General features: G+C 39.1%; 1 protein-coding gene across 3 annotated transcripts in view; it reads left to right on the top strand.

The window, feature by feature from the left end:
- GRM1 (glutamate metabotropic receptor 1) overlaps positions 1 to 21,916 on the top strand; it is a 460,907-nt gene that overhangs the window by 356,112 nt on the left and 82,879 nt on the right. For all 3 annotated transcript variants that reach the window (XM_033235141.1, XM_033235142.1, XM_033235143.1), the window contains exons 4-5: positions 5,072 to 5,318; positions 10,385 to 10,553. In XM_033235141.1, coding sequence (XP_033091032.1) covers positions 5,072 to 5,318; positions 10,385 to 10,553 — 416 coding nt within the window. The remainder of the gene's footprint in view (positions 1 to 5,071; positions 5,319 to 10,384; positions 10,554 to 21,916) is intronic.

Below are 21,916 nucleotides of genomic sequence, written 5' to 3'. Positions count from 1 at the left end.
AATTTTTTGTATTTTTAGTAGAGGTGGGGTTTCACCACGTTGGCCAGTCTGGTGTTGAACTGCTGACCTCGGGTGATCCACCCATCTTGGCCACCCAAACTGCTGCGATTACAGGCATGAGCTGCGGCGCTCAGTCAGAAATACACTGTTGATATGATATAGCAGAACTGTATCTAATTCCAGCTGCTCATGTGCCTCGTCCAGAGTTCTTTCTGCCTCACCGCTCTGCTGAAAAACCATCCTAAATGACAGCAGATAGAGTTGCTGACCCTTCTCCCAGTCACCATAAATGTCCTGTTTTCAGACGCTACTCTTTCTGTTCCTGTCCCCATGGAGAGTCTGTGTGCTGCTGCACTCAGGTAGCAGTTTATAGTCCTTGTTGAGCTTTCACAATAAGAACACAATTACTATTTAGAACCAAGGCAGTTATTTTCATTACCCCCTGTGAAGCAGTTAGGCAGGTATTCTTTTGAAAGTAAATAAACAGAGTCAACTGCAATTATTTGGTTCCATTTAGCATATTACAAAAAGTAATGGTTTAGTGAATCCTAGTGGTCCCAAATAGTTAACGTACCACAGAAAATGATCCATAAAATCTCCTTCCCACTAATAACTCTGAGACAAGTGTTATGAAAAGGCACTAAACCCCAGGAAACCAAAGTGTTTTCACCTTCCCACCAAGTGACAATGTTATTGGTTTACAATTCTCTATTCACTAGCCATGAATATATAGGATCTTTAGAGGACAGGGCATCTTATAGTAGATTTTGTTTGTTCAATAACAGACCCTTACAACATTATCTGGACGGTTGCTGTGGTAAAGGAAATGGCCCTGTAAAAGCCACATGACTTTCCAACTTTATGTCACATGTCCCTGCATACTAGTTTATTAGACTTGGGGCCAGCAGGGCTGAGACTGAGGTAGTAGCTGAAGTGAGTTCTTCCTGACAGTAAGACCCCCTTGGGTGTACAGAGCCAGGGAACTGGCAGAGTAAGAGAGCACAGGTACTCACTTCAGATGGACACAAACACAAAAACTTTGTGTCTATTTTGGAAAGGGGTGTGAGCTATTACATTGCAAATATTCCGCGGAAGCATGTATCTAGCTCCCCACCTCTCTATATGGCACTGACAGAATGGGCTTCTTTGTCATCGTTTACTATTGGTAGATTGGGTGCCAGTACTTGCAGTCAGAGAGAGAGAGCTGTGCATATCTGGAATGATCCAGAAAGAAGTCCTAAACCAGGCTTGACAATGATGCCAGGGCACTGAAGGATGCCCTGTCTTCTGTCACCAGAAAAGTGTCTCCTCTGTAGATTTCTATACCTGCCCCTGCATTGCCACTAAATGTGACAGGAAGAACAAGGACTGAGGTGGCATTTGGATCCAAATTATACCACATGATTTCCTCACCTGTAAAATAGTGAGACTAATGTTTAGTTGGCAGGATTATGGTAAGCATTATAGCTCATTTATTAAGTATTGTGTATAACAAACACTCAAGAAGTGGTAGCTATTATTATTATTATTATTATTATTATTATTATGACAGAGTCTCGCTCTGTCGCCCAGGCTGGAGTGCAGTGGGGCAATCTCGGCTCACTGCAAGCTCCGCCTCCCGGGTTTATGCCATTCCCCTCCTGAGTAGCTGAGACTACAGGCGCCTGCCACCACGCCCGGCGAATTTTTTTCTTTCCTTTTCTTTTCTTTTTTTTTTTGCTTTTAATAGAGATGGGGTTTCACTGCATTAGCCAGGATGGTCTCGATATCCTGACCTCGTGATACACCCGCCTAGGCCTCCCAAAGTGCTGGGATTACAGGTGTGAGCCACCGCGCCCGGCCATGATATTATTATTGTAGATATGAAGCTATTGCCTTTACTTTAAATGCTCTTGCCCAGATATTTGCCTGATTCACTCCCTATTCTTCTTCCATTATTCACTCAATGGTCCTCTTTTTGGTGAAGTCGACTCTAACCGATCAACATGATACTGTCTCAACATACCCACTTTTTCTTTCCTGTTCTCTTTTATTTTTTTATGTAACACTGATTTGATTGTAATTATTACATAATTTTCTTGGTTGTGTTAATTTAAAAACATTTTTTGTAGCGTTTTACAAGAATTTAAGTCCTGTGACATCAGGTATTCCTGTATGTTTTGTCTACATAATACCCCATTGACAAAAGCAGTGCCAGATATATCATAGGTATGAATAAATATTTGTCAAACAAATCTTTTAAAAATTAGATGTGTGAAATTTGTTAAAAAGTAATAACATTCTACTGACTTGTTTGTATACACATATGTATAAATCTATGTACTTATGTTTACATGTGTCTATACATACATATTTGTACATTAATCTTATCCATAATAACCTCAGAAGATAAGACACAGTTAGAAGGCACCTGGCTTAAGAGAGATGACACAATTTGCCTGGTTTGCCTTGTTTACACCTGTGTTCTCAAAATAATTATTGTCAACACTAACTTTCACTCTAAAAAATGACCCAAGTCATAAGTTATATGATCACCCTAAATGAGGATCAATGGGAAAATGCTGATCTCACAGATATATGAGAGCAGTTCCTGTCTCAGTGCTAATGAATGAAGTATCCACTAGACAACCATTGGCACTGGCTTAAGAAATTTGTACTGGGGACACCAACATAATTTTTTATCTATGAAAAATAAATCTTAAATAGTAGTTATAAAAAACAGGAAGAGCAAACTCAGTGTCCATAAGGCTTGTCCCTAACAGATGATTTTTCATTTGGTAAAGTATGTTGTGTGTTTCTTCTGACATTTGTCTACAGTTTGATCCTGGTGTTGGCTGTAATGACTCCACTTTGGATGATGGTTTTAGTATTGACCAGGACCCTTTAAGGGACTGCTGTCTTGAAGGTTATTTTGCCACTCAGTTTTTGTCTGTCTTTCTTTCTTTCTTTCTTTCTTTCTTTCTCTTTCTTTCTTTCTTTCTTTCTTTCTTTCTCTCTCTCTCTCTCTCTCCTTCCTTCCTTCCTTCCTTCCTTCCTTCCTTCCTTCCTCCTTCCTTCCTTCCTTCTTTCTTTCTCTTTCTTCTTTCTTTCTTTCTTTCTTCTTTCTTTCTTTCTTTCTCTTCTTTCTTTCTTTCTTTCTTTCTCTCTCTCTCTCTCTCTCCTTCCTTCCTTCCTTCCTTCCTTCCTTCCTTCCTTCCTTCCTTCCTTCCTTCCTTCCTTCTTTCTTTCTTTTTCTTTCTTTCTTTCTTTCTTTCTTTCTTTCTTTCTTTCTTTCTTCTTTCTTTCTTTCCTTTTCTTTAACTCTTGGCAATTTCTCTGATTCTAGTAGCTTTAATATTTAGCATTTGGTCTTCTGGACGAGCCTATAAGGGCTTGCTTAAGAGTTACCAGGCAGATGGCACAAATTTGCCTCTTTTATAGTCCCGGTAAGTTGGAGAGGGAGAGAAAGAAAACCAACAAAAATGGCCATGGGTTCTGGGTGACAGACATAAGCTACTCTGTTTAAATGACTCTGCAATTTTTGGAAAGAGGATCTTTGCTTTCTTTCTTATGTAACTTTCTATACTTATTTTGTGCGGTTTGATTTTAAAATGCCCTTCCTGTCTATCTTACTCCTCATTTCCACTTGGAAAATTTCCTTCCAATCAGGAAAATATTGCTTTAGCAAATTACACTTTTAACAATATCCTATCATGAAAAGCTCGAAAATGGATTAAAATCTAATCTTCTTCCCCTTTAACCTAGCCTGGGTATTTTACATCTCACTCTCAGGGTAGATATAAGTAAATCTTTTTCAAACTTTTGACTACATCCAAATAGATAGGTCTTTAAATAGAACTCTTTAAAAGTGTCAATTTTTGTCCCAAGTTCGACATCAAAGTCAAAACTCTTTACCGTTTCTTCTAAAGACTCAAACTGTCTAACTTCCTAAATATTCCTCTGCTAGTCTTAGCCTGGGAACCTTAGTGTCCAGTGACCTATTTAGGTTGCAACAAAGAGGGCAGCTAGCAGGGAGTGTGAGGAGCCCCATGTTGTTCTCAACCCCATATGCAACTAAATTGCTGACTTTCCCACCTTCTAGTACTTCAAGCACACATCACATCAACCCCCCACTGTCAGTCAAATGAGGGAGGAAAAGTTCACTGCAGAGAGAAGCAAATTTCAGGAATCAACTAATGTCTCTGAATTATGCCAGTGATGTTTCCCAAATATATTTTTTGTTTTCCAAACCTGTTACCTTTATTTCAGCAAACCCAGTTGGTCCCCAAATTTCTCATCCATATATATGTCCTGAAGTCTAGACTTCCAATATGGAGCTTATATCTAACACAATACCATTCTTACGAACCTGCTTGGCAGTAGGGGAGTTTTGATCACCTGTGACATAGGTAGAATTGATTGCAGGCTTTTTGAAATTCACAGGTAAAATCTAAAGGCTAAAATTAATGTGTAGTGTGACTCTTTCATCAAGAAACATTTTACTTGAGTTTCCAATAATTAGCAAATCTGATTTAAATATTTCTGTCCCATCAACCATGTATAAGAAGAGATTCATACTGACCAGTTCTAACTCTGGAGTTTTGTGGCCCTGGAAATGAAAAAAATAGTAGAATCACCAAAAGAAAATACCATGGTTTAGATAATGCATAAACTGAATTTCTGTAAACTGTGGATTTTCATAAAGGAATAAAAAATGTTTTTTCAGTACCATGATATAGGAGATTTTTAATATAAATTCCTGTAAACAAAGGGGGAATAAGAGTTATTTCCATTACTCCTTCAGGATTTCTTTACAATATTTGAAAGTTGTTTATTTTCACCTCTCTGGAATTTGTTTTATATCTCATAAAACCATTATTGAATAGAGAGAATAAAACTGAATAAACCATTTGCAGGTGGAATCCACTAGAGCTAGCCACAAGTTCAAAGCTTGCACAGGTGGGCTTGGCTTCTGCCAGTGTCATTGCTCATTCCCTTCCTCTGAGAACCCCCAAAAGCATTTGAGAATTAAACCTAGGAGCCTAGTCTTTATTATTGTGACCTTGGTAGTGACGTATTTTTATTGTTACAGGCAATGAAAGCTTAGAAGAAAACTATGTCCAGGACAGTAAGATGGGGTTTGTCATCAATGCCATCTATGCCATGGCACATGGGCTACAGAACATGCACCATGCCCTCTGCCCTGGCCATGTGGGCCTCTGCGATGCCATGAAGCCCATCGACGGCAGCAAGCTCCTGGACTTCCTCATCAAGTCCTCATTCATTGGCGTATCTGGAGAGGAGGTGTGGTTTGATGAGAAAGGAGATGCTCCTGGAAGGTAATCTTTTCAGTAATGAATCTAAACAACCTTGTGAGCCTTCCTGTGCCAGACAGATGGCAACTATGGCTTCATCTGGTTCCATGGTTTCTGGGTGTCATGAGGATAGATACAACTAGGTAGCAAAAAGTCCAGGGATAATATCAGATGAAATTACCAAAGACCACACTACTTTTTAAAATATTAAAATACTTCTTTTTCAACACCCGATACCCAGTATTCTACCAGTGCCACCCCCTTACTCAGCTATCACTTGACCCTTTTTCCAGAATGCTTGGGACATCTCTGCAAGCCCAGGAAACTAAAGAAAGTACACTTGGCCAGCAGAGACCTCTCAGACCTTGCCAGTACCGGGCCAGCGTCTTTCTGATTGATTAACTATGTACCATTCTGGTTATGAAATATTTTGACTATTACACCCTGTTAAAGAGCTCAATATGCAAAGAGAACTAAGTCCTGCATATATGTTTCCCTTCTCCTCAGGCTAACTTATGTTTCTGCTAACATATCTGGAGCAAGAAAGGAAACAACTTTCTTTTTGGAATTGAGTCCCTATGGCTTTTAAAGAATTAATCAAACAAAAAGCAGATAAAAAGTAAACCAAGGTATATGCATAAAATCCTCTCCAAGCCATTTTACATACAGTCTGCTCTGCAGTACTTGTTTTGATACTACCAGTTAGCTCAAGCATAATTGGTACATAGGAAATTTTGTTAGTATCAAGAATAGTTGTGTTCATTCATACGCAATTTCCTAGGAAAGGCATAATCAGAATGGCAGAAGAATTAACACCTTCAGGAGGAAGGAAAAAGGCCTTCAGTTTGGCTGCCACTCAGCAAGCCCAGGGCCTTATAGGCCCTGTAACCTTTCAGTGCATGACGTCCCAGACTTAGAGCTTTTTAGAAAAGCATATGCTGTGTTCAAGTGGAACATCAAATCATGTAATCTTCATTGCTGTAGGTGGATCATTGTCTTTCTTTTAAAGATAATAAAACTGGGTATCAGAGAAACTAAGGAACTCACCTAATGTCCACAGATTGCAAGCTGTGGAGGCAAGTGCTCTCACTCTGAGGCTTCTAATCAGGCAGCATCACACTGCCTTTTAGCAGATCCTAAAATTAGCAACATGGCTGGCAATCTTCTTTTTGTGTTTTGAGAAAGAGTCTCACTCTGTTGCCCAGGCTGGAGTGCAGTGGCGCAATCTCGGCTCACTGCAATTTCTGCCCCCCGGGTTCAAGGGATTCCCCTGCCTCAGCCTCCCAAGTAGCTATGACTACAGGTGTGTGCTACCATGCCTGGCTAATTTTTTTTGTATTTTTGGTAGAGATGGGGTTTCACCATGTTGGCCAAGCCGATCTTGAACTTCTGACCTCAAGTGATCCATCTACCTTGGCCTCCCAAAGTGCTGGGATTACATGTGTAAGCCACTATGCCCGACCTTGGCAACCTTCTTAATGTCATTTCAGAAGTACTGTAAGGGACTGTTTGACCCTAAATAAGCCTCCATGTATCTCTTTATTGTCAGCTTGAAGTCCTGCACTTAGGGAGTACCTTGTGAGAGCTAACTGGATTCTCCCTGTTAAAATCTGACAGCTCTAGGAAGGATAAATGATACCAGTCATTGTCAGCAATTAAAATGATCAATTTATCAGATTTCTTCCAAGCTGCTAGTTAGGTGGGAGCAGGTTTTGACTGGAATGCAAGTGGGGTAGATGGAATAATTCAGGAACTGGGCATGTGAAAAGCTTCAAGGAAGTGGTACCAGGAGCAACAAGTGGGTCTGAGATTCAGAACACTGACTACCTGCGTCTGTAAACCCTCTTCCATCCTGTGTTCCACTGGACACTAGGCTCAATAAGGGCTCAGAATTAGAATGTAAACCTTCCTTCAATGATTCCCAAAGATAGCATACAATGTGCCTAGCACAAGGCCAGATGCATTTTTGATACTTCATAAATTCAAGTTTACTCCTGTCTCTTTACAAGTTATCTAAAATGTAGGTGCATAATTTTAGCTTGTTTCTTCTCCATCTTTAATTAAATATTCAGATCTTACTTAAGCTTTCCCCTGGGTCTTTTCTTAGGGATCATATCCTTTTGCTTGCAATTGGTTAGCATAATCCGTTTTCAATTTCTGTTTCGAAAATCTCCCTGTACGTCCTCCTCCTGTCATACCAGTGTTCATGCTTTTGGTCCCGCTTATAATTACTTCAGTTAATCATCACACAACGTAAACTGAATGCATTGAGAGGATGTTGTGAATATGTAATTTATAGCATAAAAAATTCCAAAATAAAGACCAACATGCCTGGAAGGAACCTGGGGTCAAAAGAAAAGGCAGTGTTCAGTAACACACGCAGTATGAGGAAGGCTTTTTAAAACGAAGTCAGTAATTTTCCCTTGATATTTTTCAATAGTTTTTTTCCTGGCTTTTGGGACTTTTTTAAAAAAAATGTGTTTTTTACCAATATATTGTGAATTATTTTTTGTTTCTAAATGCTAATGAAGTGTGAACTGATTTCTGTTATGAAAAAGCAAATGAGGAAGCTAAAATAAAGTCTTTGGAAACTGATTTAAAGGAAAAAGACATTCTAGAGCCAGCATTGTAGCAAAGCCTTCTTTGTGAGTATGTGAGAAGCTGTAATAATGTAATCTGAAATAAAACACAAAAATTCCTGGAAATGAAAATGGAAATTACTCACATCAAGCACTCACAACAGTACAAGAGGTTCTATAGCTCTAATGAATTTAAAATGGAAAGATATCAGAGGTGTAGATTAGTGTCATTGATCAACAGGATGAGTGTGAGCCAGCAGCCCACAGTTAATTCTCACTTGGATATCACTCAGAAAGATACTCTGAAGAACTTTCTGGTATGCCTAGCAACTGAGGGATAATAACTCTCTATTAGTCAAAAGTCCACACAGCAAAGAGATGAAAAATGTGCTCTGGGAGTACCATTCTCTCTTCTCATTCTAAGTGCATTTTGTTTACCTGGCAAAGGAGAGCTTTCTTAACTTTCCCAGAGTACCTTTTTCTTTTAGGGGACAACTATTTGTAGAAATTGCAAGAATCTGGAGGTGGAGAAGCCATTAGCTACCCTTTGGGTGACAGAATGCATTTGCAAATTAAGAACAGGCAGAAAAGCCAATCAACTGACATTCCTTGTCTAGATAAAATAATAATAATAATAATAATAATAATAATAATATAAGTCTAGGCTAGATACAGCCAATAGGTTTCAGATGCCAACTTAGTTTGATTGGCTGTAGCCTCCTGGAGTGGTAGGCTGAGAGGGATTGTGAGCATGAGTCAGTTTAGAGAGAAATAATTGCAGGAGGGATTAGGCAGGAGTGTGTGAGATGGGAGAGGGATGAGGAGAGCTGATGAAGAAGAGTATGTGTTGATTTATTGCCATTTCCTTCAGTCAAGCACAAAGAGCAAGAGTTCATGATTCATCTTCTACTCTAGGAGGATGAGCACTTTGCATAGGTACTGCGGAAAAGAAACCCACTTTGCAAAACTAGTAAGGAGCAACCAAGCATGCAGCTTTGGGAAACTGCAGCCTTAATTACAGAGTGAACAGCAACATGGAAAGGAGATGTAAGAATGCTGGAGTTCCCATGACTGAGACATAAATGGTTATGCCAGTACAAAGTTGTTCTCCAGTATTCATATAGTAATGAAAATAACCAGAGTATTTTAGGACATTAATAGTAATAGAAATAGGAATGAAATCATGCTATTGCCTTATAGATTGTCTTTCTTCATTTGGGATGCTATAGCAAAATATCATAAACTGTATGGTTCACAAATAACAGAAATGTATTGCTCACAGTCCTGGAGGCTGGAAAGTCCAAGAACAAGGCACCAACAGATTTGGTGTCTAGTGAGGGCCTGCTTTCTGGTTCACAGATGGCACCTTCTAATTGTTTCCTTGTGTGGTGGAAGGGGCAAGAAAGCTTTTTAAGGCTGCTTTTACTAATCTCATCCATGAGGAGGACTTTGTCCGCATGGCTTAATCACCTCACCTCCTGAAGGCCCCTCCTAATACCATCACCTTGGGGGTTAGGATTTTCAGCATATGAACGGAAGGGGGTGAACATAAGCATTTCGACCATAGGACAAGCGCATTTGTCCAGATTATAAAGCAGTTTTTTACATGCCTATCTTAATAAATCTCCACAAGAATCACATGAGGCTTAAAGAGTTTAGTGGCATTCCTAAGTAGTATAATCTACTATTAAAATGTTAGAAAAGAGACCAGCTTGTACATTCCGATGTTAGATCTTGTGTTCTTTAGATTGCATCGGAGAATGTCCTATATCATATACATACATGGTGTGTGCTGTACAACATGATGTTTTGATATACTGTATGTATATAGTGAAATGATTACTATAGTGAAGAGTTCTATGCGTCGGTTTTGCCATTGTGTAGTGTTCCAGCATTTCAAATAACTGCAATAACTGATACCAGTTATTTGGTTTCAAAAATATTTATCCTAATCAGGGAAGAGATTAGTTTAAATGTCAGTGCACAAGACATTAAATCCTCAATATCCTTATTAATTAAAGATGCCTTTCTCAGATTTCTTGCTCTATTAGCACCTTAAAAAAGGTTCCAGGCTTGATAAAACTCACCCCTTTTAATACAGTGTAATGAAAATGACAATTGAATGTGAAAAAGAAATTTGGATTAAAGTAATCAAATAAAAAATTAATGTTCTCATTGATACTTACTCAAAGAATAACTTAGTAAACAATAATTTGAAGGACATGATCAACTTAGCAAAATAACATTATTTTTTGGAGGATAAGCAGAGAGAAAAGTACAAGAGTAATTTATTTTTTAGTGAATATGGATGATACACAGAGATTGAAGAATGGAATATACGTATTTGAGATAATCAGAGGAAACATAAGAAATAAACTAAAATATTGGCAGTAGCTGATGTAAGATGATTCTAGCTGTTCTCTTATTTCTATTATTATCTACTTCCCAACTTTCTTTGTTTTCTACATTATGTCTATATTCTATAAGACATACACGTTGTGCTCCTTGTAGGTATGATATCATGAATCTGCAGTACACTGAAGCTAATCGCTATGACTATGTTCACGTTGGAACCTGGCATGAAGGAGTGCTGAACATTGATGATTACAAAATCCAGATGAACAAGAGTGGAATGGTGCGGTCTGTGTGCAGTGAGCCTTGCTTAAAAGGACAGATTAAGGTAAGCCACAAACGCATTCTTGCATGCTATCTGTGAGGAGGTCGGCTGCCTGGACATTAGTAAAGAACAACACAGACAATTTTAAAAACATGACTGTCAAGAAGGGGTGTACCACACTTACAGTTCTGGCTCTTGAGTTTCGGTAAAACTAAAAAGACAAAGAGTAGGAAACAGAGTGGGTAAACTCTTAGAATATTTGCATAGTCTTTACTTGAATCACAATGATGGGCTGGAATCTTCAATACAATCTAGGTAGGAAACGGATGAGTAATCAAATTTTAAAAATCAAAAACAGAAGTAAATGTGAAAACCAAAGCCAATAATAGTGCTTAGTCATAGTTCTAGCTATTGTTAAAGAAAGCAGAAGCTGAACAATGCTAAATAAGCAAATAACTAAAATACCAGAAGTTGAAATAAGGTAACACAGACTGGTTATCGTTTTCCGTTTCTCTACCAAGTACTTTGTTTCTTCTGAGACTGGCATTTTTTTTTTTTTTTCAATACAAGAGACTGTCCCCACTTTCTCACTATTTTCAGGAGCTATTTGAAGGGTGGAGTGGGGCAAGTGAATAACTATGACATCACTATATATAGAAAATGACAATAATCAAGCATCAAATCCTCAGCTGGGTGTGCTAAAGAGGCTTCTTGATGGAGAAAGCATGGAGGCAACACTCTCCGTATCCCAGGCTATTTAAAACCAAACTGGGTGATGCACTAGGAAATGGAGCATAGGGGAGGGATTGTGAATGGCAATCCCTGGATTAGATGACCTAATAGGTCTTTCGCATCCCTAATTTTCTGTGATTCATCTTGAGGCACAGACAGGCTGTCACGTAAATGTCTCACAGCACAGCTGGAGCTGGGGTAGATCAGGCATGAGGCTCTGGCTCCCACCATGCTGACTTGTCCCCATGCCATTCTTTGCTTGGGAGCTGCAAAACCACGCATGCAGGAGAGATTCTCTGATAAGTTCACGGAAGGGTCCCCAGGGCAAGAATCTCATCATATAATGCTAAGTTTAGACAGAGGCCGGACATGCTTTATCTCAACTGACTAAAGAAAATGCACGATCTGCAACCTGTAACATCTTTTGGCAGCTGAGAAGAGCTATCCTGGTGGACTCAAATTCTCAGTCACTCTAGTCACTTGGACAAAGAAACAAACTTCTGAGATGAATCGTGCTAGTTTTAAGTATCTTGTACCTTCTCTGCAGAAGTCATATTAAATTATTTAATAGTTGTTATGACAACCAGTCAATCAGCATAGACTCCATTCTCATGCTGTGACATGGTATTGGAGGCCTCATGCCATGGCTATGGTAAATCTTTGAATTGGTGGACTATGGGAAGATTTGGCCAATGTGTCCTACATGGCTGGGGTCATGTGGGGGATTCAGGAGATATGGAGACACTGCTAGCTTCCAAGAAGTGCAGAAGTATTTCAATAGTCTAAGAATTTATAAAAGTAGTATGTATGGTTTGATTCCTGTCTAGGTGGAATATTTCCACATGAGGCTGCTGATGATATAAGGTATGTTCTCTGAAATCCAGAGGCCCCAAATTTCTCCTTGCCTGTTATCATGAGATTCCAGACCAAGGCATTCTGGTTGCATCATCTTTTCTAGATAGTGGGAAAAACAGGATATCTGTGGACTGAAGTCATAGGTGGGGAGAGGAAGAAGCCCTGAGCACATGCACTTCTGCCACCCAAAGGATGCCACATGTTGGCTCAGGCTGTCTCTCCAGTGTGGGTGTAGCATTGAGGTTATTATGCAGACAATGGCTGGGAAAGAGTTTTTGGAACTACAAACTTCAGTTTTGCAGGTTATATGGAAAAAATAAAACCTGGTGAGGAAAAAACAAATTGTTGCAAGGATTTGCTGTCCTTTCAAGCTCCCTTTCACAATTCCTTACTGTTACTCTGACTGCCAGGTGGCCGTGAATGGGTGCTCACATACCACGTGTGCTCCCCTTTACACCTTCCAGAGGAGAGGCCTTTGTTTTCCCCAATTCAGGGGCAAGCCTGTCCACATATGTCCCTGCACCTAGACACTGAAGTATTTCTGCCATCATGTTTACACTATGCCCATGCGTGTTATCGAAGGAAATCCCAGAAGTTGTTGCTGAGCCATTACAGAGCATTCACTATAAATGCAAAGCACCTGGGGGCCAATTTTAGAAAATTGTATACACTGCAGAAAGAAAGTGTGCGTGTTCTCAATACCAACATGGAGTGGAGGTAAGGGGGGATGTCTGTTTTGTTTCTCATAAGCACCTTGGGAGGTATGGAAACAAATAAAATTTGAGTCCCATTTACCAAATAATATTATGCACATTCTAACATCACTAATTTGCCACCTACCAGGCCCAGTATGCATACAGCCAGATCAGTAGCCACTGTCAAGATATAAGAGAAACAGGCAGCTTACAAGGTGATTGTAGGACATACATTTGTATTAACTGGGAAATAGAGCCTTTAGGAAAGGGTTATTTGTCTTAAATATGAAATGCCATTTAAACGGCTAAAATAGTAATTTGATGTCTTTTCTGATAACCCATAGAACTTTCTTATGATCATTTCCTTTGAATTTGTCAAAAACGCAGTTTTCTTGTGTTATTGATTTTTAGAATTACAAATGTATCTTATAAATATAATATCACAGTCATACCACAAACACAGGTAAATAAAATAATACTTTTTATTGTTGTGTGTAACCTTAGTGTCCTGCCAGGAAATAAAGAGCCCACGCCAGATGGTTTACAAGGGGAAATTTAACAGAAGAAAATGGTTACCAAAGTAAAATGGGGTACTGAGGCAACTCAAAGGTGACCAACAGCAGTGTCTACTCCCACTCCAGAGCTAGAAGGACCCAGGGAAACCTCATAGCTACTACTTCTGAGCTGTCTCTGAAGTGGGAAAGTGAGGGCACCCTGACTTTTCTCTTCTCCTTCTCTTTTGCCTCCCATTAGTTCCTCTTACTTTACCAAATCCATCCAGAAGACAACTGGCAAGAGATCCTGGAAAATGTAGTTCACAAGTATCTTAGCTCAGGTTCCCTTGAACCCTACTAACTATGCAAGCCTTAATTGCTAATATATATATATATATATATATATATATTTTTACTATACTTTAAGTTCTAGGATACATGTGCATAACGTGCAGGTTTGTTACATATGTATACTTATGCCATGTTGGTGTGCTGCACCCATCAACTCGTCAGCACCCATCAATTCATCATTTATATCATGTATAACTCCCCAATGCAATCCCTCCCTCCTCCACCCCCCCCATGATAGGCCCCAGTGTGTGATGTTCCCCTTCCCGAGTCCAAGTGATCTCATTGTTCAGTTCCCACCTATGAGTGAGAACATGCGGTGTTTGGTTTTCTCTTCTTGTGATAGTTTGCTAAGAATGATGGTTTCCAGCTGCATCCATGTCCCTACAAAGGACGCAAACTCATCCTTTTGATGGCTGCATAGTATTCCATGGTGTATATGTGCCACATTTTCTTAATCCAGTCTGTCACAGATGGACATTTGGGTTGATTCCAAGTCTTTGCTATTGTGAATAGTGCCGCAATAAACATACGTGTGCATGTGTCTTTGTAGTAGAGTAATTTATAATCCTTTGGGTATATACCCAGTAGTGGGATGGCTGGGTCATATGGTACATCTAGTTCTAGATCCTTGAGGAATTGCCATACTGTTTTCCATAATGGTTGAACTAGTTTACAATCCTACCAACAGTGTATAAGTGTTCCTATTTCTCCACATCCTCTCCAACACCTGTTGTTTCCTGACTTCTTAATGATTGCTATTCTAACTGGTGTGAGATGGTATCTCATTGTGGTTTTGATTTGCATTTCTCTGATGGCGAGTGATGATGAGCATTTTTTCATGTGTCTGTTGGCTGTATGGATGTCTTCTTTTGAGAAATGTCTGTTCATATCCTTTCCCCACTTTTTGATGGGGTTGTTTGTTTTTTCTTGTATATTTGTTTGAGTTCTTTGTAGATTCTGGATATTAGCCCTTTGTCAGATGAGTAGGTTGCAAAAATTTTCTCCCATTCTGTAGGTTGCCTGTTCACTCTGATGGTAGTTTCTTTTGCTGTGCAAAAGCTCTTTAGTTTAATGAGATCCCATTTGTCAATTTTGGCTTTTGCTGTCATTGCTTTTGTTGTTTTAGACATGAAGTCCTTGCCCATGCCTATGTCCTGAATGGTACTACCTAGATTTTCTTCTAGGGTTTTTATGGTATTAGGTCTAACATTTAAGTCTCTAATCCATCTTGAATTAATCTTCGTATAAGGGGTAAGGAAAGGATCCAGTTTCAGCTTTCTACTTCTGGCTAGCCAATTTTCCCAGCACCATTTATTGAATAGGGAATCCTTTCCCCATTTCTTGTTTCTCTCAGGTTTGTCAAAGATCAGATGGCTGTAGATGTGTGGTATTATTTCTGAGGACTCTGTTCTGTTCCTTTGGTCTATATCTCTGTTGTGGTACCAGTACCATGCTGTTGCTAATACATTAATGGAAGATTCAATCCTAGAGAAACAAGAATGAGGGGGAAAGTGAAGTGAGATATGGAAGGATGGGGGAAAGCAAAACAAAACAAGGTGACACGTTATTGAGGAGGAGATTGCTTCACTGCACATAACTAATCACGTTGCCTCAAGAGGTCTCTGGATAGGCTATTCAGACTATTGGAGGAAGGATGGGAGAGGAATGAATGTATTCACTTCATCCTCTTTTCTGCTTCGTGTGGCCAAAGTTTATGCTCACAGGAAGTTACATCACCAGATCCCGTCAGGCAGCTGCTGAGGAAGCCAGAGCCCAGGCCCTGTAACACAGCACTTCTTCAGATTCTGGAAGCAATGTGAGGAGTGAGAGCCTAGGTGGGTCTCCTATGGTCTGGCCTGGGTCCTGCTACGGTGAGTCCAACAGGGACAGTTCTGGAGCCCAGAGCCTACTCAAAGGGAGGGAGAGACAACTAGAGATGACAGAGATGAAGGAGCAGTGGTCAAGGCTGCAGTAGCAGACATAACAGCAATGTCTAGAACTCTCCGAGTGTTGATAGCCAAGGGTCCAAGACACAAGTGCAGCCGAAGGGAGTATGGGGCGACAGATAAAATCTGAACAGTGTTGTGCAGGCAAACACCAGGGACCTGGTGTGTGTGTTGATCTCACATACAGAACTCACTGCTGTTTTCCTTGCTGTAGTGAAGGACAGGAAAGGGGCAGAAAGGGGAGGAAAGGTAAAGGAAAAGAAAGTGCTGGAAAGGAGCAGGGAGGTAATCAAGATCAGGGACTAACATTGATCAAGTATGTTCTTAAGCAAGTACAATAGATGCTTTACAGACATCATTTCAATTACTCCTTAAAACGACCCTTTGAAAGCAGGTATTTTCATCCCCCCGTTTCATAGATGAGGGAATCTGAGACCCAGAGGGATTGAGTCACTTGCCCCTAAGCTCTCAGCTAGAAATTGCCAAAGCTGGGCTTGGAGCCAACTTAAAGCTGTTATCATCCCACGGACACATGTTGTTCAACTATCTTTCATTATATGAACTGGCACATTTCCTACAAATGCATATTTCAATTTCTATGCCTTATTTTTTTCAATAGCTCACAATAAAATCATAAGTAATGATCCACTTTTAAAATTCTGAGGGAGCAGAATCCAGAATTCAGGAAGCAATATTTCTGAAGGAGGCTGGCAGAGTTAATAGAGACTGAGACATTGACAGGGAAGTGAGGGCAAGGATACTGAAGATTGATTTCACTGGCCTCCTGTTCTTTCTCCCCCCTCTCCCCTCCCTGCTCTCTTCTGCTTTCTTTTTCTCTTAAGTTTATATTTGAATTCTTTTCTCCAAGATGTTGGTTTTGGGTTGTGAGGTTGGGGTAAGAGAATAGAGATAATCTTACCTCTTCCTATCATCACCCAGCCAATCATGACAGAATTCTGGAGATATTAGGTCAATGTGGCATACATCATAAATATTTCTCCTCATTTACACATGCCTTGCTGTTGTATAGTAAAGTGGCACCTTATTTATATGGAACAAAGTCCACATATCTTACACATTGTAGACTTCAGAATTAACTGTTTTCATTTACCAGATAAGACATTTCGTCTGATTTCTTGGAATTATCTACTAGAGAAATAAAATGTTCATTTTAAAAGGCATTAGAAATGTAGCCCTAGCAAAAGAAGCCTGCTTAATTTAAACCTCTAGCATGCTCCTTGCTCAATTTTAGCTTCTTATATGACTGATTTTCCCCACGGATGAGCAAAGAGGCCAAAGAGCAGATTCACTGAGAATCAAAGCAAAGGGAACATGATCATTCTCATTACGACCTAACATACCCTTAAAAATGGATGGAAGTAAGAGAGGTCTACTAAGAAACCATTTATATTTGGCTGGAATTGGAACGTTAAATGTGCCTAGGTTTGTGCCGTGAGCATTATTAAATAATGCTGCTACAGGAGTTCGTGTCTGGCTTTTCCTGTTAGTAGATACAGCTACTTGAGAGAAATCGCCAATGGAGAAAACTTATAATTTCTAATAATATCCTTCTTTAAAAAAATAAAATTGCTCATATTAATTTTCAGATTGACACCTTTCAACACAGGCCATTTATTAAAAAGTAGCCAAGTTGTGTTCGGTCATGTCTCTTCAAGACTCTGCAGAGACTGGGATTAGAGTCTCAGATTCCAGAGCATTTGTCATTATCAGCAACCTAAGATTCTTCCTTAGCTCCCTTATCTTAACATCATTTCCCTCTTCCTCTGTACATTTTTCTGCTATTCAAAGAGCTCTCTATATTTACAGTTGCTTAGTTAGCCTAGCTTCCACATTACTGGGTAAAAGGTGCTGTTTATCTGGAAGCTTGGATACCCATTCTCCCATTCTTTACCACGATAGTCAAGCAATTAGTACAACCCTACTTTTCCTGATAATAAGAAAAGGAATGTGATGAGGTGAAAGTTGATACTCTAGAACTTTATATAAAATCTGTGTCTATGTGTCTATGTATGTGTATGTATGTACACATATGTGTGGGTGTACTATTAATATATTTCTACTATGTGTAATCAGTTCTTCCTGTTGCTCTATACAGAAACAGCTACATGAAATAGATGTGTTCTCAGCTATTTAAATAGATGATGTCCTCAGGGAGGAAAACAACTTTAATAATGTGATAGATGAAACTAGTATTCTATGGAAATCAGCTAGATGAACTTTGAAAAGCCTTATGATTCCACTTACTTTGCAGTGATGGAAACATTGCAACATGTTTGTCAAAATATAAGATAAAAAAAAACCTATAACACCATTTCCTGATAAGAGCTACCACTCGAAAGATATTGCCCCTCTGATCTCGCTGGCAGTGGTTGGAAGGTTGAGGGTACGGGAGCCTGAAAAGGCAGAGGAAAATGGTATTGGGAAGAGGATAGACAATGCATCCGCTTCCACCTTTCCTACTCCCACATTGAATGCAAGTAGCTCATCTGCTGATTTACTTCTAGGTCACATTGTAAATAATGCTGGGTTGATGATTTTATACTCAATTTTTCCATCTGCAATTGCTCCAAGTTCAGAGTTCAAAGTGTGTCACATTGTGGCTGTATTTCCTTTCACCTCTAGCTATTTATTTTTGTTTTTAGAGGCTACACCATAGAATATAGAAATAGTTTCTTTCTCCTCCAGTGCATGTGCTTCAAAATTGCTTGTATGCATTTGCTTTCCTCCAGACAGTGTGAGGAGGAATTTTGTCTTGAATGTGATAGAAAGAGAATTGTTTAGACTGAAATCTACCTCAAGTAAATTATCCTATTCTTCCAACAATCATCACTATCTGATTACTACCTGATTGGCACTGGCGTCTCATGACCCTGTCCCCATGACCCAGTCCAGCCAGCCCCAGCTGGCAATAGCTTAATGAGATTATTCCTTTTTCTTTAACCATTTCATGCCTCCTAACGTGGATTATCTTTGAACACTTTTCACATCTGTAATGAGTATTTTTATTCTTGTTCAGCTGTGTCTTATAATTTTGACCAAGTTAATGAATACCTATCTTTTGTTCTCATTTGGAAACATAAAAGAAAATATTAAAGAATAGTACAATGATTACTCACATATCCACCAGTCTCATTCAAGAATTATAAATCTTTTAGCATGTCATGCCTCTCTCTCTGTCTCTCTTTCTCCCTCTTCTATTTTTTCAGAACCATTTAAAAGGTAAAAATATCATCAAATTTTATACCTTAATACCTCAGCTTATATCTTCTAATAAGGACAATTATCATATAGTTGTCAAACCAGCTAAGAAAGTTAACAATAACATCTTCAGCCATATCTGTCACATCCACCCCAGCTTTTTCCCTCTTTGTGAATCAAAACAAGCTAACCATCTAAATCATATAGTTAATGTAACCATTTTGGCATCCAGTAAAACAATGGTTCAGTTCCTCCACTGTGTAATATCTTCTCAATTCTACTGCAAAATGGCAAGTTCTGAGTACAAATTGCCCACAGGCATATCAAAAAATCACGTACCTGAGAACTCTATAATTACGTAATGATGAGATCTGCCTGTGCTACTAAAATTTTGAAAAGGAATTGAAGCACAAACATTGTCTTTAATGTCTTATTGTGAATGTAAAAAAAAAAAAAAAAAACGAAATTACTATAGTATCTCTGAAGGAGGGGAAACTTCACAAACACAGGTCAATGTGAAAAATTCCATGGAAGTATCATTAATTTATCCACAACCACTCTGAGTAATGCCTATACCTTCATCACTCCCGCTCTGACCTATATCTGTGCTGTTCTCTTGCTCACTGAACTTTTCTGTTATTACCTGAGATCCAGCCCCTTCATCACTTTCAGGGACAGATCCCCATGGAGAAACGCTGCGAATCATGGGCTATTGGGCAGAACAGGGGACACAGCAAGGCTGATATGTCTTTGGTGGCAGTGACAAAAGTGGGGCACATTTAATTTTTTAAGTAGGCATTTATTGAAGTATAATGTACACACAGAAAAGTAGCAGAGGACGGCACAAGTATGAATATGGAGGGTACGCACCTTACCTAGCCTTACTCTAGCTGTCCCCTCTGCCTAGAGCACTCTCTCACCAGATAGCTACGCCCTTTCCTTCCCTCAAGATTTTGCTCAAATGGCAACATCTTAGTAGGACCTTGACTGACCACCATATACAAAAAGGCAACCCCATATTTCAGGTGTCTTCCTATCAGGATGAGGACCAGAGAAAGGCAGAGACCTACGGTACAGACTTCAAGAAGGCGGTCACTCTCAAGGTCCTGCAAGCTGGGTGAGGACTCGCATGTCCCTGAGGGAGAAAGTCTCTTTAAATTTGGTCCCTAGACATTTTCCTTGCCTCATCTTGGTTTCTTCCCTATGACCTATTCCTCTTTCTTGCTTTAGTTTTTCCAAAGCCTTTTTTTCTAGAATGACAGCTCCTCAAAGGTGGGGATATTATCTGTTTTGTTCACTGATTATTTCTGGCCTTGATACAGTGCCTGACACATTGTATGTAGGCTAGGCAATCAAATGCGTATTTCAAATAAATGAATGAATGGATGAAAGAGTCAATGAATAACTGAATACATGTGCTCTGCATAGGCATTTTTATTGACACATAATAATGGTACATGTTTATGGGGTACACATGATATTTTAATACATGCATACAATGTGTAATGATCAAATCTGGGTCAGTGGGATATCCACCACCTCAAATGTTTATCATTTCTTTGTGTTGGGAACATTCCAAATGTTCTCTTCTAGCCATTTTTAAATATACAAGAAATTATTGTTAACTACAGTCCCCCTGTTGTGCTATCAAACACTAGCATTTATTTGTTCTATCTAACTGTATTTTGATACGCATTAACCAGTCTCTCTTTATTCACCCCTCTCCTTCCCCTTCCCAGCCTCAGGTAATCAGCATTCTATTTTCTACCTCTGTGAGACCAACTTTTAAAACTCCCACATATGAGTAAGAACATGCGATATATTTCTTTCTGTGCTTTGCTTATTTAACACGATGTCCTCCAGGCTCATTCATGTTTCTGCAAGTAACAGGATTTCATATACCTATTGGCCATCTGTATGCCTTCTTTTGAGATATGTCTATTTAGGTTTTATTCCCATTTTAAAAATCAGATTTTTTTTTTCTTGACCTTGAGTTGTTTGAGTTATTTATATATTCTGGTTATTAATCTGTTGTTGGATGGATAGTTTGCAAATATTTTTGCCCGTTCTGTAGGTTGTCTCTTCACTGTGTTAATTGTTTGTTTCCTTTGCTGTGAAGGAGATTTTAGCTTGATATAATCTCATTTGTCTATTTTTGCTTTTGTTGCCTGTGCTTTTGAGGTCTCATCCAGAAAATCTTTGCCCGGACCAACGTCTTGAAATGTTTCCCCAATATTTTTCTCTAGTAGTTTCATAGTTTCAGCCCTGACATTTAAGTCTCTTATCCATTTTGAATTTACTTTTGTATATAGTGAGAAATAGGCATTTAGTTTTTTTTCTTCTGCACGTGAATATCCATATTTTCTTAGCACCATTTATTCGAGACTGTCCTTCCCCCAGTGTATTTTCTTGGAGTCTTTGTAGAAAATAAGGTGGTTGTAAATATGTGAACTCATTTCTGGACTCTATCTTCTGTTCCACTGGCCTATGTGTCTGTTTTTATGCCAGAATCATGCTGCTTTAATTAACTACCTGTGTAGCACATTTTGAAGTCAGATAGTGTGATGCCTCCAGCTTTGTTCTTTTGCTCAAGATTGTTGGGTTATTTGGATTCTTCTGTGGTTCCATGAGAATTTTAGGATTTTTTATTCTATTTTTATTATTTTAACTTCCCAGAGGGTACAAAGTTTTTACATGGATAAATTGCATGCTGCTGAGGTTTGGTGTGGGGATGATCCAATCACCCAGTTAGAGAGCTAGTATCAGACAGGAAGTTTTTCAACCCATGGCCCTCATAGTAGTAGTCCCCAGTGTCTGTTGCCATCTTCATATCCATGTTTACCGAGTGTGTAGCTCCTGCTTATAAATGAGAACCTGCAGTGTTTGCAAGTTTTCTATTCCTGAATTAGTTTGCTTAGGATGATGGTATCCAGCTACATCTATGTTGCTGCAAAGGATGTGATTTTTCTTTTTTATGGCTGTGTAATATTTTATGGTGTATATGGACTTCATTTTTCTTTATCCAGTCCACCATTGATGGGCATCTAGCTTTATTCTATGTTTTTGCTATTGTGAAGAGTGCTATGATGAATACATGAATACACGTGTCTTCTGTGAAGATTACTATTGGTATT

Source organism: Trachypithecus francoisi, unplaced genomic scaffold (assembly GCF_009764315.1).
Source record: "Trachypithecus francoisi isolate TF-2019V2 unplaced genomic scaffold, Tfra_2.0 Lachesis_group15, whole genome shotgun sequence".
Classification (NCBI taxonomy): domain Eukaryota; kingdom Metazoa; phylum Chordata; class Mammalia; order Primates; family Cercopithecidae; genus Trachypithecus; species Trachypithecus francoisi.
This window is presented reverse-complemented; position numbering and strand designations above follow the sequence as displayed.